Source organism: Ranitomeya imitator, chromosome 3 (genome assembly GCF_032444005.1).
Source record: "Ranitomeya imitator isolate aRanImi1 chromosome 3, aRanImi1.pri, whole genome shotgun sequence".
Classification (NCBI taxonomy): Eukaryota; Metazoa; Chordata; class Amphibia; order Anura; family Dendrobatidae; genus Ranitomeya; species Ranitomeya imitator.
In genome coordinates this window covers 742,603,381-742,629,832 of record NC_091284.1, presented here as the reverse complement: position 1 = coordinate 742,629,832, position 26,452 = coordinate 742,603,381, and the positions used below count along the sequence as shown (strand labels likewise).

The following is a 26,452-nucleotide window of genomic DNA, read 5'->3' as shown; positions in this document are numbered from 1 at the left end:
ATACCGATACCCGATACCACAAAAGTATCGGATCTCGGTATCGGAATTCCGATACCGCAAGTATCGGCCGATACCCGATACTTGCGGTATCGGAATGCTCAACACTAGTTGTTAAATGTTACACTGACATTACCCAGTGAAGGCATTTGTATTGGTTGAAAGCAATGTAAAAGCTGAAAAACGCATCAAAAACACTGCGTGTGAACATGGTCAAAGTGGTGGAGGAACATTTTAGTCTGGGGTTAATTATTTTGCCTTATATAGAAGTCATTACCCTGGAAAGGATGTACCTTAACATATTTCCCAGCAAAATCCATTTTGGTTACGTTTTTGTATGTTTTTTGGTGCACCTGTAAAAATGGTGTGAAACTCCGACAACATTGCTTACAGCTGTGACCTAGGAGTCAGAAATGCTTCCAGGGGCGATCCCCATGATGTTCCTGTGTCGCTTGAGCAGTGTTTCCATCATTTTCTGACGTTTTTAGACCTTAAAAAGACTCCCGGGGATCACAGTAAAAATACTCGGGTTTCCCAAAGGCTTACATTGGGCTCATTGCTCGGGTCAAGGGTTGAGTACCCGAGTATTCCAATTTGCTCAACCTGAACAACGAGCATTTTAGTGCTCGCTCATCACTAATAACAATGAATCTTTTAATATGGAAACAAACTTAAAAATGTTGTACAGTGAACAAAGTACATTTTAATTAATAGATCTTAAGTGTCAGATCACAGGACCAGAGAATTGGCTATTTCTCGTGGGCAGGGGCATACATAGAAATCATGGAGTCCATCGCAAAAGTTCTAATTGGGTTCCCCTTCAAAAAGGAAATTCTTAATATTCAGTGGGGTCACAGAAGAGCATATCTCACAACTTCGCAGCCTTTACAAAGTAATTTTCCTCCTATTGAAGCCCCTAAGTTGCCCCCATAAAGTTTGATGCCAACAAAAGTGCCCCCCCAAACACAGTATGATACCCCGACAGTGAATTCTTCCACGCCCACAATATGATGACACCCGCCCCCCCCTTGGCAAAGAATGATGACCCCCCCAACACTGTATTAAGCCCCAACTGTGATTCCCACACAGTATAATGGGCCCCTTATAGTCCTTCATAAAGAATAATGGGCCCCACATAGTCCTCCATACTGAATATTAAAAGAAACACTCGCCTCTCGTTGTTCCCTCAGTCTGCTCCGGTCTCAGGAACGAGCGCTCTGAAGCTGTTCACTGCTCGGAGCAGTGGGCGCGATTAGTCTTGCCCCCACTTAAATGTCAGACGCAGAGGCAGAATTATGGGGTAGTGAGTGTCAGCTGACTCTCCCTCTTCAATCAATGCTTTCAACTGCATCGGTATCCAGGATGCCTCTACAGTTGAAAGTGCCATGCCGGGCAGGGGGGTGGTGTCAGCATCGCTGGACAAATACATCCTGTCGGCCAGATTTGGCCCTCAGGCCAGAGTTTGACACATATGATCTACAGTAAAGGTTCAGTGGTCATTTTTCAAAGCTCGACAGAGCATCCTGTGCTCTTTATGAGACAGCCACCAGCTGACATGTTGGCCGGTAGCTTATCTCTGAGAGAACAATATGATTGGCAGTCTGAAATCGAACATGCCAGGTCAACATCTCCCCAACAGTCAGTCGGCCGGCACTCTTTTACACAGCTATCTGCCGATAAGTAGTCTAATGTGTATGGGGATCTTAAAGTAGCTCAGTCTCCTAGGTGCTACTTGTGAGAGGTTCTTTCATTCTTTAACCCCTTAGCGACCGCCGATACGCCTTTTAACGGCGGCCGCTAAGGGTACTTAAACCACAGCGCCGTTAATTAACGGCGCTGTGGAAAAAGTGAATAGCGCCCCGCAGAGTCGGATTTTCTCCGGGGTCTCGGCTGCCGGGGGTAGCCGAGACCCCAGAGAACATGATTCGGGGGTTTTTTAACCGACCCCGCATTTGCGATCGCCGGTAATTAACCGTTTACCGGCGATAGCAAAAAAAAAACGCGATCTCTTTTTATTTTCTCTGTCCTCCGATGTGATCGCACATCGGAGGACAGAGAAAAGGGGTCCCAGGTAGCTCCCCAATACTCACCTATCTCCCCCGATGCTCCTCGTGTCTCCCGGTGGGCGCCGCCATCTTCAAAATGGCGGGCGCATGCGCAGTGCGCCCGCCGGCCGGCACCGGGAGAATCTTTGGGGTCTCGGCTGCCGGGGGTAGCCGAGACCCCAAAGAACATGATCGGGGTCGGTTTTACCGACCCCTGTTTTGCGATCGCCGGTAATTAACTGTTTACCGGCGACCGCAAAAAAAAAAAAAAAAAGTAAAGTGTAATTCTCTGTCCTCTGATGTGATCGCACATCAGAGGACAGAGAAATAGGGGGATTCGAGGACCCTAGCATACTCACCTGTGTCCCTGGGTCCTCCTGCTGCTCCTCCTGGCTGCCGGGGAAAAGAAAATGGCGGGCGCATGCGCAGTGCGCCCGCCATCTGTCTCCATCTGCTGGCCGGCAGGAGAACAGCAGTTGGGGCTAAAATTAGGGTTAGGGCTAGGGCTAGGGTTAGGGGTAGGGTTAGGGGTAGGGTTAGGGGTAGGTTTAGGGCTAGGGTTAGAGCTAGGGGTAGGGTTAGGGGTGGGGGTAGGGTTAGGGGTAGGGGTAGGGCTAGGGTTAGGGCTAAATTTAGGGTTAGGGTTGGGGCTAAATTTAGGGTTAGGCTTCTTTCACACTTACGTCGGTACGGGGCCGTCGCAATGCGTCGGCCCGAAATACCGACGCACGTTGTAAAAATTGTGCACAACGTGGGCAGCGGATGTAGTTTTTCAACGCAGCCGCTGCCCAATCTATGTCCTGGGAAGGAGGGGGCGGAGTTACGGCAACGCATGCACGGTCAGAAATGGCTGATGCAACGTACAAAATAACGTTTCATTGGACTTTTTTTGTGCCGACGGTCCGCCAAAACACAACTGATCCAGTGCACGACGGACGCGACGTGTGGCCATCCGTCACGATCTGTCGGCAATACAAGTCTATGGGCAAAAAACGCATCCTGCGGGCACATTTGCAGGATCCGTTTCTTGTCCAAAACTACGGATTGCGACGGATGCCAAATGACGCAAGTGTGAAAGTAGCCTTAGGGCTAGGGTTAGGGTTGGGGCTAAAGTTAGGGTTAGGGTTGGGGCTAAAGTTAGGGCTAGGGTTGGGGCTAAAGTTAGGGTTAGAGTTGGGATTAGGGTTAGGGTTTGGATTAGGGTTGGTATTAGGGTTAAGGTTGGCATTAGGGTTACGCTTGGGATTAGGGTTAGGTTTGGGATTAGGGTTAAGGTTAGGGTTGTGATTAGGAGTGTATTGGGATTAGGGTTAGGTTTGAGGTTAGGGTTGAGATTAGGATTAGGGGTGTGTTGGATTTAGGGTTTTGATTAGGGTTATGGTTAGGGTTGACATTAGGGTTGTTTTGGGGTAAGGGTTGTGATTATGGTTAGGGTTAGTGATTAGGATTATGGATCGGGTTGGGATTAGGGTTAGGGGTGTGTTGGAGTTGGGTTGGAGCTAGAATTGGGGGGTTTCCACTTTTTAGGTACATCAGGGGGTCTCCAAACACGACAGCCAATTTTGCGCTCAAAAAGTCAAATGGTGCTCCCTCCCTTCTGAGCTCTGCCGTGCGCCCAAACAGTGGGTTACCCCCACATATGGGGCATCAGCGTACTCGGGATAAATTGGACAACAACTTCTGGGGTCCAATTTCTCTTGTTACCCTTGTGAAAATAAAAACTTGGGGGCTACAAAATCTTTTTTTTGTGGAAAAATATATATATATATATATTTTATGACTCTGCATTATAAACTTCTGTGAAGCACTTGGGCATTCAAAGTTCTCACCACACATCTAGATAAGTTCCATGGGGGGTCTAGTTTCCAAAACGGGGTCACTTGTGGGGGGTTACTACTGTTTAGTTACATCAGGGGCTCTGCAAACGCAACATAATGCCCACAGACCATTCTATCAAAGTCTGCATTCCAAAACGGCGCTCCTTCCCTTCCGAGCTCTGCCGTGCGCCCAAACAGTGGTTTACCCCCACATATGGTGCATCAGCGTACTCGGGATAAATTGGACAACAACTATTGCAGTCCAATTTCTCCTGTTACCTTTGTGAAAATAAAAACTTGGGGGCTACAATATCTTTTTTGTGAAAAAAAAAATATTTTTTATTTTCACGACTCTGCATTCTAAACTTCTGTGAAGCACTTGGGCATTCAAAGTTCTCACCACACATCTAGATAAGTTCCTTGGGGGGTCTAGTTTCCAAAATGGGGTCACTTGTGGAGGGTTTCTACTGGTTAGGTACTTCAGGGGCTCTGCAAACGCAACATAATGCTCGCAGACCATTCTATCAAAGTCTGCATTCCAAAACGGCGCTCCTTCCTTCCGAGCTCTGCCGTGCGCCTAAACAGTGGTTTACCCCCACATATGGGGTACCAGCATACTCAGGACAAATTGGACAACAACTTTTGGGGTCCAATTTTTCTTGTTACCCTTGTGAAAATAAAAACTTGGGGGCTAAAAAATCTTTTTTGTGGAAAAAAAAATATTTTTTATTTTCACGACTCTGCATTATAAACTTCTGTGAAGCACTTGGGCATTCAAAGTTCTCACCACACATCTAGATAAGTTCCATGGGGGGGTCTAGTTTCCAAAATGGGGTCACTTGTGGGGGATTTCTACTGTTTAGGCACATCAGGGGCTCTCCAAACGCGACATGGCGTCCGATCTTAATTCCAGCCAATTCTACATTGAAAAAGTAAAACGGCACTCTTTCTCTTCCAAGCTCTGCGGTGCGCCCAAACAGTGGTTTACCCCCACATATTGGGTATCGACGTACTCAGGAGAAATTGCACAACAACTTTTGTGGTCTAATTTCTCCTGCTACCCTTGTGAAAATTAAAATTTGTGGGCAAAAAGATCATTTTTGTAGAAAAAATGCGATTTTTTTTTTTCAGGGCTCTACGTTATAAACTTCTGTGAAGCACATGGGGGTTCAAAGTGCTCACCACACATCTAGATAAGTTCCTTAAGGGGTCTAGTTTCCAAAATGGTGTCACTTGTGGGGGGATTCCACTGTTTAGGCACATCAGGGGCTCTCCAAACACGACATGGCGTCCAATCTCAATTCCAGCCAATTCTACATTGAAAAAGTAAAACGGCGCTCCTTCACTTCCAAGCTCTGCGGTGCAACCAAACAGTGGTTTACCCACACATATGGGGTATCGACGTATTCAAGAGAAATCGCACAACAACTTTTGTGGTCTAATTTCTCCTGTTACCCTTGTGAAAATAAGAATTTGTGGGCGAAAAGATCATTTTTGTGTAAACAAAAGCGATTTTTTATTTTCACAGCTCTACGTTATAAACTTCTGTGAAGCACTTGGGGGTTCAAAGTGCTCACCACACATCTAGATAAGTTCCTTAAGGGGTCTAGTTTCCAAAATGGTGTCACTTGTGGGGAGTTTCCACTGTTTAGGCACATCAGGGGCTCTCTAAACGTGACATGGCATCCCATCTCAATTCCAGCCAATTCTGCATTGAAAAAGTCAAACGGCGCTCCTTCAGTTCTGCGGAGCGTCCAAAAAGTGGTTTACCCCCACATATGGGGTATTGGCGTATTCAGGAGAAATTGCATAACAAAATTTATGGTTACATTTCTGTTTTTACACATGTGAAAATAAAAAAAATGGTTCTGAATTAAGATGTATGCAAAAAAAAGTTAAATGTTCATTTTTTCCTTCCACATTGTTTCAGTTCCTGTGAAGCACGTAAAGGGTTAATAAACTTCTTGAATGTGGTTTTGAGAACCTTGAGGGGTGTAGTTTTTAGAATGGTGTCACACTTCGTTATTTTCTATCATATAGACCCCTCAAAATGACTTCAAATGTGATGTGGTCCCTAAAAAAAAATGGTGTTGTAAAAATGAGAAATTGCTGGTCAACTTTTAACCCTTATAACTCCCTAACAAAAAAAAAATTTTGTTTCCAAAATTGTGCTGATGTAAAGTAGACATGTGGGAAATGATATTTATTAACTATTTTTCGTGACATATCTCTCTGATTTAAGGGCATAAAAATACAAAGTTTAAAAATTGCAAAATTTTAAAAATTTTCGCCATATTTCCGTTTTTTTCATAAATAATCGCAAGGAATATCGAAGAAATGTTACCACTAACATGAAGTACAATATGTCACGAAAAAACATTCTCAGAATCAGCGGGATCCGTTGAAGCGTTCCAGAGTTATAACCTCATAAAGTGACAGTGGTCAGAATTGCAAAAATTGGCTCGGTCATTAAGTACCAAATTGGCTCTGTCACTAAGGGGTTAAAACAGCTAATTTTCTTAAGATGAACTTATAGTGATAACTTGCATAAATTTGGAACCTACTTTAAGCAAATGGAAACCAGTACTATGGTCCAGGTTTTATAACTACATATTTTTGATATTTCTGTAGGAGCTTGGGACAGGGTCACTGGGATATTGTACAGATTTCCAGGCGGTCCCGGGATGCGGAATCAGCTGTAAAGTGAATAATGTGGAAAGTGTCCTGGTGCAGAGTGAGAAGGGCCTAAATGAGCAGAATGTATACATAAGTGGCCTCACCAATTCACACGAGGATGGATCCCTAATCATTGCTCCCGAGCTACAAGGTATAATTCTACTGTGCAAGAACCTATAGGCCCAGTCCAGAGCGTTACCAAAACTTCAGTGATAGATATGATAGGTATCTGTAGAAAATCTCTATTTCCAGCTTCTACAACCTGGAGTTTTATGCCTTTTCGAGCATACCACTACCATCAAGTAAGAATATAGAAATAATTAAACTTGGGCATGGAATGAGAACATGGGCTATTTATTAATGGGGAGATCCATTTATTCTGCAGCTCTGTGCGTCTAGGTCATACAGTTCAATAGTGAAACATGCAAAAAAATGCAGCCAGTGTCTGATCCTACTGTCTGGCTCCTTTTTTATTAGAAAAGGGGCTGTGGAATTAATGGCGCTATATAAGTGGGTAAAGTAAATACATTTGGGAAATCAGCGGTCGGAAATCATAAACTGCACCAATGTGATGATAGTGATAATTTTACTGAATTTCTCATCAGATGGGCACAAGGGGATGACTAGGCCATGTAGGGTTTTCTGATCAGTGAAGATGCAGCAGTTAGAATTATTAGTATTAGGGCGCAGTCAGACGGCTCTATAAATAGGACCAACATTGGACCTCAAGGCACGGACTGGCTGGCAGCTCTCCTGACCTGAACGAGACAGCCTCATATTTTTCTATGCAGCTGTCATGCTAAGGTTGGGAGAGCCGCCTGCCAGTCCATGCATTGAGGTCCGATCTAGGTCCGATTTATACGGCCTTCTGACTGCGCCCTTATTGTGAGAGCAGCATGATGTAGGGGCACAAAGCCTGATTCCAGCAATTTATGACTTGCTGGATTGCTTGGTTTAGTTTTGATAAAATTTCAGTTTTTTTCTGTTGTAGATGTAGCAGTGCTATATATGCTGAGCTGTGTATAATCCCACCCACATCACTGATTGACAGGTTTTTGTGTACAATTGTACATTGGCAGATTGCTGATATTATTATTATTATTATTGCTAATCAGTGGTGGGGGTGGGGTTTCACACATGCGCTGGACCGACTGGCACATGAGACCTAGTCCTGCAGTGATAATCTCAAGCTGATAAAACATTAATTGTATTAAAACTAGAGCACACAGCCTTATAAATGATACATCCCTGGAATAAGGGTGTCTGCCTCTGTATTATGCTGCTCTGCTCTGAGATAAAATAGGAAAAACCGGCTGACAGATTCCTTTTAGGAGAAATGTACAAAAAAGAACAATAAATTCCATAAGTATTGTTTTATTCAATAATGACCATTTTTGTATAGGTGCCTCAGCTCCTCAACCGCATTCTGTGTTAATTGGAAACCGGGAATGGATGAGACGCAATGGACTGCACATTTCCAGTGATGTAGATGAAGCTATGACTAGTCATGAAATGAAAGGACAGACTGCAGTGCTGATAGCTATAGATGGTAATGCATGCGAATATTGCTATACATGAAAATCTATCTGTTCAAAATGTCATCAAACAGCTAGTCCCATGTTATTTAACTTTCAGAAAACTCTAAAAGGAATAATGGTCATTTTTCAGATTGCTAGAATGCAAGAATATAGATGCCTGTACGCCCGGAATTCCCTAAATTTGGCATTGTGCTGGCATTTATCTTCTATAAGCGCGTCTACTGAATGTTTGTGATATGCTACTGTCTATTTTGTGGCGACCTTTTTTTTCCCTGAAAAGGTGCATTGTGTGGAATGATCGCTATTGCGGATACAGTAAAGCAGGAGGCCGCTCTTGCTGTGCACACACTGAAAGCAATGGGAGTGGATGTAGTACTGATCACCGGAGACAACCGGAAGACCGCCAAGGCAATCGCCACTCAGGTATTTTTGCTTCCATGTATGCAATTATGTCTAAACTTACTAAATGTGTATATTTGTGACATTATTTGGTGAATGGGAACTGGGGAGCTTTGCCCCCATCAGCCAATAGTAAAATATAAAGCACTTAACTAATTCCGTTTCGAATTATAAGCAGGTACTAAGGCCCCCATACACATTAGACTGACGTCGGCCAAATCCACAGATATTAACTGTATATATGTATGTGGGCACCCAACAGATGATTATTGGGGTAGTTGAGGATCCTGCATGTCTGATTTCGGACTGCAGATCCTTTTGTTCTCTCGAGATAAGCAGTCGTCAAAGAGATCTGACAGCGGCTCGATCATTGAGAATACGGGAGTGTGATGGTGTGATATGCTATGCGGGTATCATTTTTGTGTATATATCTATTTTACTTATTTTTATGGTGTTCTCTTGAAGAAGGAGTTATTTGCTAATTGATGAATGGCTGTTGCTGCCATCTGATATCAGCCCCAACAGTATTGTATTGTATGCGAATGACATGTTGACCTAGCTTGTTGAAACAATGAGCCCCTGAGACCTTCCACCTTACTGACCTGTGAATGAGGAGGGAGACTTGTAAATATCAGGGAGGTGAGACACAGATGTGTCCTGTGTGGAATGATGATGTGTTCACAGCACCTCAGAGAGAAAGAAGAGTATATGGACTATGCTATCCTCTGCTGGATTGTTGGACTTTTATCCTCTTACTGAACTGCATTCGTGTTCTGGACTATTTTATCCTTTGTGTGGTGGATTGTATTTTGACCTTTCGTATTTTTGCCTAAAGTTCTTGGGATTGTTCACTCTTCACTGGCTCTGTTGATTGTGTGGTACCAGAGAAGGACCCCGTGACAGGGAGTGTTCATCAGAGAAAGTGCTCCTCTCTAAGGGAGAGGCGGGCGAGAGAGCTGCCAGCCAAACGATTAGCCGAAGCATTGTTTGGCTGACAGCTATCTACTGTGTATGGGGGCTTAAGAGTAAAGAGTGCCAACACTCACATGTCGGCTTTTGGCCTGTCCCAAGCCTTCTTGATCATGTGGAAGTCTTGTTCATTAAATACGACTCCTTGACAACACCAGGAGAATACCTGAACATAAGTCATATAGCTAATCAATAGTCCTATTAAATTCTCACATTGTGATTATCTCATTGGTGCAATAATGTCTGCAAAAAAGTAAAAAGACACAATAAGTTACAGCAGGAAACTTATTCTCTACTGAGACCTCTTGATTCCAACATTTTCAACATAGGCATCCGATATTCTTCACTGAGCAACAGTAAAGTTCTGCCATCTCCTCCCCTCGGTAGCGCGTTTCCACACAGGATCATGGATTTGTTTGCTAATCCAATTTCTTATTGGATCGCCCCCACGTAAGGGCAATGGGGTACTCGGTACCGGGTCCTTCAGTTCCTTCTGCGAGGATGTCACGGTGGCCCGACCCGGACTGTGGCCCTATGAGGGGCGCCCAATTACAGGTGGAGTTCGTAGATAATGGTAGTGTTCGTGACGCCACCTGTGGTACTCGGTCAGGGTGACCGACGCTGCTTAGGGGTCCGCTGGGGTGGTGATGGCAGCTAGATGGTATACCTTCCCACAGGTGAAGTGTTTCCCCGGGGCTTCCCAGAAGTGTAGATAGTGATGGTGGATGGTGCAAACCGCGGTGAATAACGAGGACACAATAGGTGCAGTCTCTTTACCTTTACTGAAGGCTTCAGCATCCACAGTCCAGAGTGCCGGATGACAGGGTAGGCAGGGTCCGGCCGGTCTGATGGCAATTCCAGAGTTCCCCTTATCCAGGTGGAAATCAGTAGCCCTCTTAGTAGCGCTCGTGCGTTGTAGTACCCCCCTGCTGAGCAACTCGGTAGGGTCCTCACAACTTTTGTGGATGTTATGTTTCTTTCTCTCTGTCCCCCAGATGGATAGGACAAACTCGTATGACGGTGGTGGCCTGAGGCTATTTTATAGGGACCTTAGAGACGCTCCTCCTCCGCGTTGCCACCTTGTCTGCTTAGGTGTTTAGGTCGGACAGCCAACTTGGAATTGACTGCCCTACCGGTCTCTGAAGTAAAGCATGGAGTCTATTACTCCCTCGGTGTTCCGGCCACCGGCCCGCGCTCCAGAAGGATGTTGCCGATCTTAAGGCAGGACTCCTCCCGGTGTGATCTCCTTGTGGTGTGATCTCCTTGTGCTGTGATCTCGTGGCTCACTCTCCACAATATACTTCGCTTCGTGTCCTCTCTTAAGATGCTGCCGCAATGAGGTGCAGGCACAGCTCCATAACGTTCTATCTCGTGCTTAGTCTCTGTCACGATCCCACCCCTGACAGGGACCTCTGTCTGCAGCTCAGATGTTCCTCCTTCCCCTCTGTCTGCCTGACAGGAACTGACTAGGTGTTGCTTGCGCAAAGCCCAGTCTGCTTCTTCCTAACTTCCTATCCAACTACCAGTTTTACCTAAATGTGAGGCGTGGCCTAATAGATAGAACCCTTTGCTCCCCCTGGTGGCTGGAGTGTGAAGTTTAGTGTGTGTTTTGTGATACCTGACAGGGTGAACTCCAGGGTGCCATCAGACGTAACATCACTCCCCCTGGTGGGAGAACGACATTGCTGCAACGACCAGGACTCTGGGGTGCTGCACTGTCCCCCCCCCCTTCCCCCGTTAAATCCAGCACTCCCAGGCTGGGAAAAGAACACAACAATGACAGGTTAGCAAAAGACATGCAAAATTTTTGAAATGCTTTTAAACAAATAAATTTAACAGTGCTTCCCTTTATGGGAGGTGAGAACACTTGAACATTGCAAACAAGAAGATATTTACATTTTGCATTTGACCTTAAAAGGCAAATTGAAACAGTTACTATCTATCTATGAAACATTAGTACCCATACAGGTATTTTTATCTATAAACTACTAAGTGCTATTTCTCAACAATAAATTAACATTCTCTTCATAGAACCGTTATTCTTTGCTAAGTGTAAAGTCTATCAACAATCTATCTATGGCTCTCTGGAGGACTCACTAACCCCTACGGGTTCACTTTATTGAAATGCAAAACAGGTTTCACCCCCTCTACGGGCTAGGCTGTATCTTTCTTCCAATTACTTCAGTCCTCGTTGTTCAAAGTACATCATTAACTATCACTATGTAAAACATTATTTCTATCTAGCTATTTAAGGCAACACTATCAAGGTGCAACAGGTAAACATTCCCTTTAAGAGGGGACTCAATTCTTCTTTGAGGTAGTGCAAACAATCAACAAGTCAGTTACAAGTTTTAAGACAGTAGAAACTTTCACGTCGTCATCAGGAACAGTTTCTTCGCAAAGTCTTCCTTCTTGTAAAACCAGTAGAGAGCACCTTTAAGAAGGTGCAAACTATTTACAAAGGACAGTTCGGGAACCATTCACCGTCCATGATTCCAGTGTTCTTTAAAAACATGATAACTTTGTGCAAAACTAGAACAAATAGAGATCCCGGGTAAACTAAGGGATCCCTTTAAGAATTAACCCTAGACGGGTTGTAAAGCGAACTTAGAAAGAGTTTAAAAGAACTATGTACAATTTTTGGTTTTCCGAGATTTACTGGAGTTCTGGGGGTAGCACAGGTGGAGGTAGCCCAGCTAGGTACTGGCGGCTACCAGGTGCTACGTAGGGGGCTCCCTCACTCCAGATGGGGGTCTGGGTACCCACAGTCTTCTGTTTAGGAGCAGCTGGGGCACAGACCACCGCTGCAGTCAACTTCTTAGCAACCACGGTGGTAGTGGTGGCGACGGTACAGGTGGTGGTCCTGACGATGGTGCACGTTGGAGTGGCAATGGTGGTCTTTGTGACCGCAGAGGTCTGGACACTAGGTGGCGCCGTCGCTACCGGAGACGAGTGAGCTGGAGCCTTGGCCTGGTGCACCGGAGGATCCCTCTTTTTGTGCACATTTAAAGCAAACCAGCCCTTCTCACCGAAATGTCTGGTATAGGTGATGGCGTCTCCCGGGTACAGGTCCCTGTTGGGGTGACCTTCCCAGAGGTGGGACTCCACATCTCTCCGGTTTCCGAAGACCTCAGCATACAGTCCCGGCTCCTTAATGAAGCCCCATCCTCCTTGGAGTTTGAAAGCTACAACGGTGCCCTGCTTGCGCGGGGCCGGGTGAGTGCTGCGGTCCCTGCGGGTCCGGGCCTTAACCGCGAGGGTTTTTTGATCATGGGCCTGGTGTAGGGCCTGGTGCTCCTTCTCCTTCTCCTCCCACTTTCGGGCAAGTTGGGCTTGGTACTCCTCCCAGCTTAGTACTTCCATCATCTCCCCTTTTTGTCATTCTGCCCTGGGGGACCCCATGAAATCCGATCCGGGATTCACCCAGCGGTATACAGTCCGCTCTGCGTAGACCTCACCTGACAGGGTGGTGGGCGAGATTGGGGCCTTTAAGAACTGCTCCATGCCCGTGGCCTGGTCCCAGGGTCCGAGGGGCTGGAGGCGGTGAGCACCGCGGGGAGGTGGCGCTGCAACAGGGCCCACTAACAGGTCCTCAGTCACCGGGGCAGGGTCAGCATCCCTACCTGCCACCACAGTGTCCTGGGTGTCGGCCGGTTCTGCTGGCGGCGGTGTCCGCGATGGTGTTGGTAGCGGCTCCAGTGGCGGTACAAGGGGTGATGTCGGCGACGGTAGATCTTCTGCAGGCGCCACCTGGTAGGAGGACTTGGTCTTCACCTGCAGCTGCAGGAGTTGATCTATCAACTCCTCCATTCCAAGCTGCAGGGAATCAGAATCGGCAGTGAAGGCTTGGCTGCGGTACCCTTCCAGGTAGCTGGGGGAGTTCTCTGATCCGACCCCACGCTCTGGCTCCGGGTGACTTGCCATGGCGTCCTCCATGTGGCTGCTGTCCTCCTCGTCCTTTTCCCGCTCTCTTCTCCTGGGGTGGTTTCGTTTTCTTTGTCTCCGCCCGCCATTAAGGATCAGGAGGCGGATCTCGGCTGCTGACGGACACGTTCTCAAGGTACTGAGATATTTAGACTGGGCGGCCATTGTTGTTCGCGCTTCTCAGTTCGTTCACGCCCACAACTCCACGCCTTTCTTCTTCTTCTTCTGCGCTCCTCGTGGCGCAGTAAAGGCGGGAATTTTAGCTGTCTTTTGCAATACACAGTCGTTAAGTACAAAACAGTTCAAATACGATTCTGGCACAGTTCTAAGGTGCACATGACCTGATTCTTCAGGCTTAAGTAGATCCTGTTAGTGACGCCAAAATTTGGATCGCCCCCACGTAAGGGCAATGGGGTACTCGGTACCGGGTCCTTCAGTTCCTTTTGCGAGGATGTAACGGTGGCCCAACCCGGACCGTGGCCCTATGAGGGGCGCCCAATTAAAGGTGGAGTTCGTACATAACGGTAGTGTTCGTGACGCCACCTGTGGTACTCAGTCAGGGTGACCGACGCTGCTTAGGGGTCCGCTGGGGTGATGTGATGGCAGCTAGATGGTATATCTTCCCACAGGTGAAGTGTTTCCCCAGGGCTTCCCAGAAGTGTAGATCGTGATGGTGGATGGTGCAAGGCGTGGTGAATAACGAAGACACAATGGGTGCAGTCTCTTTACCTTTACTGAAGGCTTCAGCATCCACAGTCCAGAGTGCCGATGACAGGGTAGGCAGGGTCCGGCTGGTCTGATGGCAATTCCAGAGTTCCCCTTATCCAGGTGGAAATCAGTAGCCTTCCTAGTAGAGCTCGTGCGTTGTAGTACCCCCCTGCTGAGCAACTCGGTATGGTCCTCACAACTTTTGTGGATGTTATGTTACTTTCTCTCTGTCCCCCAGATGGATAGGACAAACCCGTATGACGGTGGTGGCCTGAGGCTATTTTATAGGGACCCTAGAGACGCCCCTCCTCCGCGTTGCCACCTTGTCTGCTTAGGTGTTTAGGTCAGACAACCAACTTGGAATTGACTGCCCTGCCGGTCTCTGAAGTAAAGCATGGAGTCTATTACTCCCTCGGTGTTCCGGCCACCGGCCCGCGCTCCAGAAGGATGTTGCCGATCTTAAGGCAGGACTCCTCCCGGTGTGATCTCCTTGTGCTGTGATCTTGTGGCTCACTCTCCACAATATACTTCGCTTTGTGTCCTTTCTTAAGATGCTGCCGCAATGAGGTGCAGGCACAGCTCCGTAACGTTCTATCTCGTGCTTAGTCTCTGTCAGGATCCCACCCCTGACAGGGACCTCTGTCTGCAGCTCAGATGTTCCTCCTTCCCCTCTGTCTGCCTGACAGGAACTGACTGGGTGTTGCTTGGCCAAAGCCCAGTCTGCTTCTTCCTATCTTCCTATCCAACTACCAGTTTTACCTAAATGTGAGGAGTGGCCTAATATATAGAACCTTTTGCTCCCCCTGGTGGCTGGAGTGTGAAGTGTAGTGTGTGTTTTGTGATACCTGGCAGGGTGAACTCCTTTGGTGCCATCAGACGTAACATCACTCCCCCTGGTGGGAGAACGACATTGCTGCAACGACCAGGACTCTGGGGCACTGCATTATACATTGCCAAATAGCATATCCACATATGAAGAGCCACGTGGGCACTTAGCCCAGTAACTAATATTTCTAATATTTATTGATCCACAGGTGTAGTAACTTTCAGTCCTAAACGGCCCTAATATTGAGGGTGATAAAAGTTAAGATATCAGGTATGTGCTGAACCAGCTCATTAGAGCAGACCTGATAGTGAAATGAGTACACCCTGTCAGAATGAAGCGATCATTCCCATGTTTGCCTCATAACCGGAGCTCCGGTATTAGTCGGGGAGGCCTCTTTTAATTATTCTCAAACTGGATGTCATTTTAGATTAAAGATTACTACACATATGAATCACCACCACCAGGCATCGCTCCATTATTCCCAGCATTCACAGGGACATACCCCTTCTGTCCCATACCGGATCTCTACGTGTATTGACTATAGTCCGTACTGGGAAGCTTTCCAGATTTCTTCTTCACTACAGTTCTGTTTCTCTACCTTTTATCTTCTCACAAGCGAGGTTTGACAAGGACCCATCACGGGGTCGAAACGTTACCTACTTTAAACCTACCACGGAGACCCTCTCCAAATTACCTTAACATTGTGGTGACTTGAATAAACTTTTTGCTCTTGTTATGCATCCAAAAATTCAAAACTTGAGTTCGGCTGTTTTCTGCAATATATGACTTTGACTGGATCACCTTCATGTTCAGCCAACACCTATCTAACTATATACTGAGTGCACACCTTTTTCTCTATAACTTATGAATCAATGAACGTTCTCTACCTGGTCAATTGCCTCTGAGGCCGAGATACAAGGTGAAAAGACAAAGAATTCAGATTCAGTCAGTCTGTCTCATTATATATGAAGTCTTCAATGGAAGTCTTCAGAGGCTGGACAGACAGGTGAATATACTTACCCTCCTGGCGGTCCCTGACTCTCCGGTGGAGATCGCGGTGTGCGTTCAGTGTTTACGCATACCGCGATCTCCTGGGAGCGTCACTCTGTGAGGCCCAGACTGCGCTTGCGCTTGCGCAGTCTATAAAGGCTTCGGACAGAGTGACGCTCCCAGCGTTATATTATAGATTCTATATTATTTCAAGGACCAAGGTAAGTTTCTGGAATGTGATATCTCATAGTCGGAATTCTATTTTTCACTTTGCTTTAGTAAAATTCTTGGTAGTTTTGATAGGAATTGTTTGTAAACCTTTTGGCTCTTCCAGGTTGGGATCAACAAGGTGTTTGCAGAAGTTCTTCCATCTCACAAGGTGGCAAAAGTGGAAGCATTACAAAATGAAGGGAAGAAAGTAGCCATGGTGGGCGATGGTGTCAATGACTCCCCTGCATTGGCCAGAGCTGATATTGGGATTGCCATTGGCACAGGAACAGATGTTGCCATTGAAGCTGCAGATGTTGTTCTTATCAGAGTATGTGCATCCCCATGTCTGGATAAAACAGTTTGTGTTTTAACAATATTGGAGTGAAAGAAGTCAATTTCCATATGATGTCACTTGTCGGATGTTTCAAATCAGTCTTTCCACACCAGTAATCGAGTGTTCATCAATCATTGTCTACTGATTTATCGCAGTCCAACCATTTATCCACATTTTATATATAAAAAAATAATAACCAAGAGCATACATACCATAGCGGGAGCCCAAGTAGTCTCTACGGGACTATTGAGAAGGCCCAACCTTATCCTTTTCCCTTACTTAAAGGGATGCGCACACGCGCTTCACAGCCCAAGCAGAACTAAGTTCAATTAGCTACAGGATCATCGGACCCCACTAATCTATTAAGAAATGCGATGTGTGAGCAACACGTTTTGAGACTTTATTTCCCAGGATAGAGGTGTAGTTCCCGTGTGTGTGTGTAGCAATGTATTGAACTTCTGTCTTTCAGGCTCCATATCTCACTATCCACTACAGCTTCCAATGTGAGACTGCCATCATTTTATAGACAATCATCTTGGCTATCTCATGCATAAATTTGACTTGCAACTATTTAGCATATGATTAGTGATGCAGATTCTTGTCATGTTACTGCATTGTTACTGTTTTGCTCTTAAACATCTAAATTCCATTTTTTATAATTTTGTTAGTATTCTGTAAATCCACCTTTGCCTTTCAACACTGCCTGAATCCTTCTGGGAATGCTCTTAATCAGATACAAGCATGTCTTGATAAAAATCTGATCCCAGGTCTCTTCTACACGTTCCCAAAGTTGGTGTATACTGGTCAACTCACTTGGGTATGTATACAGCTTTTTCTTCAACTCTGTAATAAGAAGAAAATCCGGCACCAATCAAAACTCACGTAATCATGAAGGATATCTGCACACACCTTGCGAATACTGAGGGGCTCCTGGTGCTTCACCGCATGTAAGACTTGCGTAGAGTTCCAAAATAGAAAAAGGTGGCACTCTGTCTCTTAAAAACTCTTATTTCTTTAAAATCCTTAAAACATGGATGGCTGTTTTGTACACAATTGCGTTTCAACAGGTTTGGACCCGTTCATCCATATTTTAAGGATTGTTAAATAAATAAGAGATTTTAAGTGCCGAGAGTGCCGCCGACTTCTTTTTTTTTTCTTCAACTCTACCCACAAGTGTTCGATTGGGTTGAGGTCTGGGGACCTCTACTTCATGGTCACTGAACTATTTCTTCGCCAATCTTAACTTATACTTCTGGTCGTTGTCCTGCTGGAACACTGTCGTCCTTTTCATACCAATTGTACTCAAGTGTATGAAGTAACTAGTCTTGTAGGATACTCGCATATAGCTCAACATTGAGACCACCATCGATCCTGGCCAATTATCCAACACGTTTGGCTGTGAAACAATCCCATATCATCAGGCGTCCTCCATCGATCTTGACAGTTCCTTCAATATCTTTATCCATTAGCACCTATTTGACTTGTCTCTTCCAGACCCATTTGCACCCATCAGAGCCTAGTCTATCGACTTTCATCTCCTTGCTCCAAATCACCCGTTTTCAGTCTTCTACTGTCCACTTTTCAAACTTTTTAGCAACACTCGCGCCAACACTCCTTATGACAATATTGAAGTCAAGACTTCTTCACTTTTTTCGGGGCACTATTCCAGACTTTTGTAAGGTGTGTCACACGGTACTTTTATGGATGTCTGTGATTTCACTGTTATGAAGTACACAAGCCACCTCCATGTCCGTATTTGTCGCACCAGAACTGATAGACCTTGTGATGACATGACTGGTTTACTCCAATATTTTGCCTGGATGTCCACTTCTTGACTTTTGAATGGATGGATGGACTTAATTTCGTATTCTTCCAATTATCATGGCATTCACATTATGTGGTTTGGCAATTTTCTTGGCCGAGAGACCTCTATCGATGAGCTGGATGATTCCGTTTCTCTTATTTTGGGAAATCTGTTTTCATGGCTTCTCCTCTATTCGTACCAGTGACCTTTAATTTGGGAATCAAGCTAAAACACACTCAGCTATTTGAGAATGTGAGAACAGGTTGTGATTTGTAGTATACAGGAAGAAAAAAGGGTTTCCACCACTAGAAGCAAAACGATAACCATGCAGGGACATGAATCTGCATCACTAATCATATTCTAAATAGTTGCAAGTCAAATTTATTATATGAGATAGCCAAGATGATTGTCTATAAAATGATGGCAGCACCACATTCAAAGCAGTAGTGAATGGTGAGATATGGAGCCTAAAAGTAAAAAGTTCAGAACATTGTTACCCTTTTGCTTGTCAGTGTGTGTGTATTATATTTATAACTAGTATGTGTGTTCTATACGCACAAAATTAATAAAACCCCTACGTGCTAACCAGTACCCATTCTTGGTTTGTATTACAGAATGATTTGCTTGATGTCGTCGCCAGCATTCACCTGTCAAAGAGGACGGTGAGAAGAATAAGAATTAACTTCATGTTTGCACTCATCTATAATCTTGTCGGGATTCCCATTGCAGCAGGTAACTTGTTATGTGACCTGTTATGATTATTGTACAGGTCCATCTATGTAGCTATTACGGACATCACAGTTGCCTCTATGCCTTTTTAGGGTATGTTCACACGTTCAGGATTTCCATCCTTTTTTTTTCCTGACTGTTTTTTAAAAAACTGCAGCTCTTGGCAGAAAACGCAGGTCCTTTTTTTGGTCCTTTTTTGGTCCGTTTTTGATGCGTTTTTTGATGCGTTTTTTTGATGCAGTTTTCTAGCCAGAGTCTGTGTGTTTTCTAGGAATTTTTTTAGGGTTAAAATGGCTGAAAATACCCTAACCCTACCCCTACCCCTAACCCTACCCCTAACCCTAACCCTACCCCTAAGCCTACCCCTAACCCTAACCCTACCCCTAACCCTACCCCTACCCCTATTCTAACCTTAGTGAAAAAAAAAAAAAAAAAAATTCTTTATTTTTTCTATTGTCCCTACCTATGGGGGTGACAAAGGGGGGGGGGTGTCATTTACTATTTTTTTTATTTTGATCACTGAGATAGGTTATATCTCAGTGATCAAAATGCACTTTGGAACGAATCTGCCGGCCGGCAGATTCGGCGGGCGCACTGCGCATGCGCCCGCCATTTTGCAAGATGGCGGCGCCCAGGGAGAAGACGGCCGGACGGACACCGGGACGCCGGGTGAGTATAAGGGGGGGAGATTAGGGCACGGGGGGGGCATCAGAGCACTGGGGGGGGGCATCGGAGCACTGGAGGGGGGCATCGGAGCACGGGGGGGCGGGATCGGAACACGGGGGGGGCAGCCACACTCCGCCCACGCACTTCCGCCCGCTCCCCGCACTTCCTGCTGCAGCGGTTCTGCACATCAAACCGCAGTAAAACCCGCAGATATATTTTTGATCTGCGGGTTTTACTGCGGTTTGGACCTCACAATGGAGGTCTATGGGTGCAGAACCGCTGCGGCTCCGGAAAAAGAATTGACATGCTCCTTCTTTTTTCCGGGAGCTATTCAGCGCGTCTTTTTTTTTACAATTTCCGGACCATGTGCACAGTGTGTCCTGTTTTCCATAGGGTACAGTGTACTGTACCCTGCATGGAAAACAGCTGCGGAACCGCAGCGGCAAAACCGCCGCGGTTCCGCGGTAAAAAACGCACTGTGTGAACATGGCCTTACGCTCCTTGTGTGACTGGGTCTTTATGGTTTGCACCTCTCGGCTAATATAAATGCCAAGGATTATATTTATCTTGTCTTCACTAGGTGTGTTCCTGCCGGTGGGATTGGTGTTACAGCCATGGATGGGATCAGCGGCTATGGCAGCCTCCTCTGTCTCAGTGGTTTTGTCCTCTTTGCAACTGAAGTGGTAAGCTCTAATGTGTTCAAACGTAATACCAGAGTCGTATAAGTTACTAAAATTTACTTAGCCAAAATCCTTGCAATTATGTTAAGGTTTTAATTAATCAATCCTAGTGATTTGAGTAGGACCAGCCAAACATCTGCTTGTGGCTCATGAATATGGGGGCCTCTTGACTCTATCCCAGTAGATGATATTGGGGGAAAAAGGATCAGGTATGTTGGTTTACAACACTCGACACTTTTGAGAAGACAATTGATCCTTTTAATAAGAATTTAATTAAAGCTAAGACAAAAGCTTCTCAGTCTGTGGCGCAGCTGTCACGTTGGTAGTCAGTGGCCCCTGGACCGGAGCCCTGTGAACCTCCTACTACCTGCTGGCATCCTTGGCACCTCTTTGGATAACTTTGTGCCAGGCTACTCACGGGAAAAGGTGCCAGATATGCTACCAGGTAGTCAGAGGATTGCAGGGTCTTGTGAATCATTTTTGCTGAACTCTACGTTTTTTATATATTTAAATATATATAATTTTTTGGCATGCGGAGGTTATTACAAGGCAACCAACTCCCCATTAAAAGGTATCTGACACCAGGTTTTTACTATCTCATCTGAGAGGAGCATAATGTAGGGGCATAGACCCTGATTCCAGTGATGTGTCATTTACTGGGCTTCTTGCTGTCATTTTGATAAAATCACTTTCTCTGCTGCAGATCTAGAACGATAGTAGTGGACAGTATAAAATCAAACGGGCAAGATTTATAGGCTAAATAAAAATAATAATAAAATAGTAGTAGTGCGATTGTGCCCAAAGTGCCGGATAGAATGCACGTGAAGAACTATCCCCACTAAATAAATGAATGGCAGACCATTCGGTTATAAATACAACAGAAGAACCTACGTATGGAAGTCAAAATATCAATAAATACAGATAAAGTACCAATGAAAAAAGGCCAAAAAAATTATTAAAATGAATGTGATACTTGAAATTAATGAAGAGACGAAGTCAAATGATGACAATCAAATAAAATGCCTTTATTTTTTAATAAAGGCATTTTATTTGATTGTCATCGTTTGACTTTGTCTCTTCATTAATTTCAAGTATCACATTCATTTTAATAATTTTTTTGGCCTTTTTTCATTGGTACTTTATCTGTATTTATTGATATTTTGACTTCCATACGTAGGTTCTTCTGTTGTACTGCTGCAGATCTAGCAGTTCTCTAAATGCTGAGCTCTGGAAGCCATCAGTGGTGTGGGCGGGGTTATACAATCAGTGGTGTGGGTGGGGTTATACAATCAGTGGTGTGGGCGGGGTTATACAATCAGTGGTGGGGGTGGGGTTATACAGAGCTCATTTATATGGAAGACTACCTGGCAGCAGGTTCACTACTCCTCTGATGATAATCTCCTGCTGATAAAACTATTTTACCAAAACAAAAAAGCAGCCCAGTGCATGAGATCTCCGTAATTAGGGTCTGGGCCCTTACAATATGCTTCCCCCAAATAAGGTGGTGAAAACCTGGTGACAGATTCCCTTTAACTACATGCTTGTTTATCTTGTGTTACAGGATTTTATGTTAGCACGATGTTATATGTTCTTATTGCTGCCCATATTGATCAACTGGCCCAGCAAAGAGATGGACTCTGCCTTTAAATCTGATGATGGTGATATTAAGTTATGGACTTGTACTATTATGACATCTCTCTGATCTCTCAGCTACAGGAAACCAGAATCTGAGCGATATGAAGCTCGAGCCCAGGGGCTCATGAAGCCTCTTACCCCATCACAGATAAGTGTTCATGTCGGGATGGATGACCGGAGAAGAGATATCCCAATGGCCAGCGCCTGGGACCAGATCAGCTACATCAGCCAAGCGTCATCCAGCAGAAACACGCGGCAAGATTCACTAACAGGCGACAGACAAGACAAGTGGTCTCTTCTCCTCAACGAGGCTGAGGATGATCTGTACATGTAGCGACATGGGTTTACACCAAGACATGAAGGACCATTATCTATAATAATGAGACTACTCATCACATGCACTGGAATAGTGGGCAAAACTGCTACACTGAAGCACTATAGGGAGAGCAAAATGGATAAAAGTGTATGTATGAGAACATGCTGGTGTTCTTGGCTTGTATTTTCAAGTTCTTTAATGGTTAAAATTACAAAGTGCTCGCAAAAAAAAGGAAATTTGTTCTTGGCAGAATATAAGAAGTTCATTACAGAGGGATTTTTATTTCTATAGTTTACTGCACGTTGGGTGGGTTACTAGCCACCACTATAGTCTGTCAGGGGTGGTTGGTCTCCTTCCTAAAAGAGCTTGTAAGCGCTGCTCAGATTCTTACAGAATCTCGCTGCATCCATTCTGCTTTATTGTGGATGTGCGCCTGCGATGGTGCGGACACAGAACGGTTCCTGTTTGCAGCACGTACCAAAAAAAGCTTTTGAGAAAAAAAGAGCACAATAGGGCGCAAAAATGATATTGTTGTGGAGTGACTGCTTGCTCACCTGACACACCGGATAGAAGAAACGCTGTTTAAGATCTATACGTTTCGAAATTATCCAACTTCTTCCTCAGTATATAACTACAGACTGTAGTTGTATCCTGAGGAAGAATATAACTTGGAAACACGTAGATCTTAAACAGCGTTTCTTCTATCCTGGATCCTTTTGTAGATCTCCACCTGCAGCGCAGAAAAAAAACACTAAGGCCATGTTCACACAGTGCGTTTTTTACTGCGGAACCGCAGCGTTTTTGCCGCTGCGGTTCCGCAGCTGTTTTCCATGCAGGGTACAGTACAATGTACCCTATGGAAAACAGGAACCACTGTGCACATGATCCTGAATTTAAAAAAAAAAGCCGCGCTGAATAGCTGCGGGAAAAAAGAAGTACCATGTCACTTCTTTTTTCGGAGCCGCAGCGGTTCTGCACCCATAGACCTCCATTGTGAGGTCAAACCCGCAGTAAAACCCGCAGATCAAAAATAGATCTGCGGGTTTTATTGCGGTTCGTGGTGCAGAACCGCTGCAGCAGGAAGTGCGGGGAAGCTGGCGGAAGTGCGTGGGTGAAGTGTGGCTGCCCCGATCCCACCCCCCCATGCTCCGATGCCCCTCCCCCGTGCTCCGATGTCCCCCCCCCGTGCTCCGATGCCCCCCCCGTGCCCGGCCGTCTTCTCCCTGGGCGCCGCCATCTTGCAAAATGGCGGGCGCATGCGCAGTGCGCCCGCCGAATCTGCCGGCCGGCAGATTCGCTCCAAAGTGCATTTTGATCACTGAGATATAACGTATCTCAGTGATCAAAATAAAAAAATAATAAATGACACCGCCCCCCCTTTGTCACCCCCATTGGTAGGGACAATAAAAAAATTAAGAATTTTTTTTTTTTTTTTTTTCACTAAGGTTAGAATAGGGGTAGGGTTAGGGGTAGGGGTAGGGTTAGGGGTAGGGTTAGGGTATTTTCAGCCATTTTAGCCCTAAAAAGCTTCCTAGGAAACACACAGTCTCTGCATAGAAAACTGCATAAAAAAAAGGATCAAAAAAAGGACCAAAAAAAGGACCTGCGTTTTCTGCCAAGAGCTGCAGTTTTTTAAAAAACAGTCCTGAAAAAAAAAGGATGGAAATCAGGAACGTGTGAACATACCCTTAAGGTTACAGCATCAGTTTCCAGCACGGCGCAGTGCACATTTCGTGCCAGTGGTGGCGCTATGCTGCTGGTTAGAACAAGCTATTTAACAGGAGCGCATCGCCTCCCAACAAGCCAGAAGCAGCGAGGCCGAGGAGCGATGCCCTCCTGAAAGGCTTAAATGCTGCACACCTTTCCAGAATTACACACTATGGAGATTGAGCCTCGGTGTAATGGATAATTTTTGGGAGGCAGTGAAAATCTTCTCTTCGTATTACACATGATTTCGCTAATGACGACATCTGGCTTCTAATTATTAGCTTAGTCTGATTCACCCATCCATGTTTCATGATCCAAGTATGGCCTGTGATTCACAAGCTGGCTGCCGGGGTGCTCACCGAAACCCAACACCCCCCATATATGCCTATAAGGCTTTTGAAAGTCGGATCAGGAGACCAGCGGCTGGTCGCTTCACTGCAGTCGAAAATCTGACCTTAGACACAAGTTTATATGCTGTAATACCCAATATTCTGTCTCTATAATATATAAGATTACAAAAACATGGCTGATTTTAAGAGAAATATGGATTGTGTGTGATACTGTACCTCACCTCCACTGACGTGACCGGGTCGGAGCTGCAGTATCCTACACAACCCTTAGACGAGCGCGGCTCTGGGCTTCCAATTCTGGATCTCCCCCCTTTTAAGAAGAATGACAGCCAGGTGAGAGCGTGCCGTGTGCGATTTAATCTGTGGATTATAGTTGTATCAGGAGGCCCACGTGATCAGGAATCTATGGCATCACCTATCAATATGCATGAAGGGGAAACGCGTAGCTCAGCGCATCTCAACACACGTTCCGGCTGCTGCACTGATGAAGGCATTCTAGTAAACGCTTAGTAATGTAAATCACTAAGTTGTGCTGCAAAGGGTTAACCCACCAAGTGATTGAAGGGTTAAACTACAGTCACATTTATATAGCTAGCTCAGGAAATGTATACAGTACCTTGAAAATCTCTGCTAGAAATTTGAAGAAATTTTCTCCAATCACTATGACAGGAATTCTGAATCTAACTGCACTTTTAGAAAACGTTCGACAAGTCATGAAGACAAGTCAGAAGTTTGTCAGTGGGAGCGCTGGTGAGGAGACCTAGGACAACCAGTAGAAAAGACGTAGACACGTGAAGCTGAGCTCTCCGCCATGATTGAAGATGGGTCTAATGGGAATGTGTCTCCAAGCTTTTACTACCTCATCTGGGAACTGCATATTGTTGAGACAGAGACCCTGATTTTAGTGATGTGTCACTTATTGAGCTGCTTAGTGTAGTTTTTATAAAATCACTGCTTTATCAGAAGATTATCAGTTGATGACTAGTAAACCTGCTGCCAGTTAGTCCAACCACGCCCCCACCACTAATTGGCAGATTTCTGCCTATGCACAGTGAACATCCAGAAGCTGCCAATCGGTGGCGTGGCCAGGGTTATATAGAGAGCAGCATTCCTAGAACTGGAAGATCTGCAGCAAAGAAAATGGTGATTTTGTCAAAACTACAGCAAGCAGCCGAGTAAGTGACACATCTCTGCCTCTACTTCATGCTGCTCTCGCATCAAAAATCTAATTTTTTAGATTCCCTTTAATTAGACTGATATACACAATTTTCCTTCTAAAGCAGTTATAAGCTAAAAAAAATATGATTTCTCCTTTATAATGTGACAAAGACTGTAATAACAGTGTGGGAATGTATAGCGATGCTAGGTATGGAAATACTTGCAATGCAATGGAAATCATGTAAATCGAAAATGAAGACCTATTTATTTTGGTTTTTGTAATATAATTGTTTTCCTGCCACAGCGAGACCCTAGAGCAGAACATGTGGGATCTGTTACACCCTCTGACACAATAGTAAGACTGCAGATCTGCGAAAAGAGAAGTCATCATTATTCCAAATGTATACGATGGGACTCGGCATGCACAGCCTATGGCTTCTATGCTCATACAGCTGCATGGCTGCTACAGACGGTGCGGAGAGGACAGGTCGGACTTTGGTTCTTTCTCTGCAGCATATTTCATTACCCATGTGACCGTGAGCAATAATAGGATAACGGGGGGCAATTACTTTATAGTAATAGACGGGCATTTCTTGAGGTTGTGTTTTTTTATAGAACTTCTTGCCTTTATCGTTTTATATAAATGTATCTGCTTTCCATTATATGACGCCTGTCTACATTTTTAATTCAATTTTAATATGAATTTGTATGATCCCAATAAAAGATGTATTTTTTATATGTGGATTATTCCCTTGTGCATTTTCCAAACACAGGTCTTGTACGCCAAACGCGTCGTCCCTGGATGAGATACAATGGAAGCTGTGCCGTCTGTGCGATCAGAGCCATATTCCACTTTATCACAATCCAGTATCTGCAGATAAATATTTCAGTGTGACATTTGGCACGGCAATGATTCCATATAAAATGGCACTAGTGATGAGGGAGCATGCTCCGACAATGTGTTAGGCTATGTT

General features: G+C 45.1%; 1 protein-coding gene across 2 annotated transcripts in view; it reads left to right on the top strand.

Moving 5' to 3' along the window:
* The window catches only part of ATP7B (ATPase copper transporting beta), a 173,488-nt gene extending 151,002 nt beyond the window's left edge, over nt 1–22,486 (top strand). The window contains exons 16-22 of one of the 2 annotated variants that reach the window (XM_069758888.1): nt 6,491–6,686; nt 7,938–8,084; nt 8,354–8,496; nt 16,224–16,427; nt 18,852–18,969; nt 20,213–20,315; nt 22,023–22,486. In XM_069758888.1, coding sequence (XP_069614989.1) covers nt 6,491–6,686; nt 7,938–8,084; nt 8,354–8,496; nt 16,224–16,427; nt 18,852–18,969; nt 20,213–20,315; nt 22,023–22,281 — 1,170 coding nt within the window. In that variant the 3' untranslated portion in view covers nt 22,282–22,486. The remainder of the gene's footprint in view (nt 1–6,490; nt 6,687–7,937; nt 8,085–8,353; nt 8,497–16,223; nt 16,428–18,851; nt 18,970–20,212; nt 20,316–22,022) is intronic. The other variant, XM_069758887.1, reaches the window with a different exon arrangement.
* Nucleotides 22,487–26,452: the final 3,966 nt, after the last annotated feature.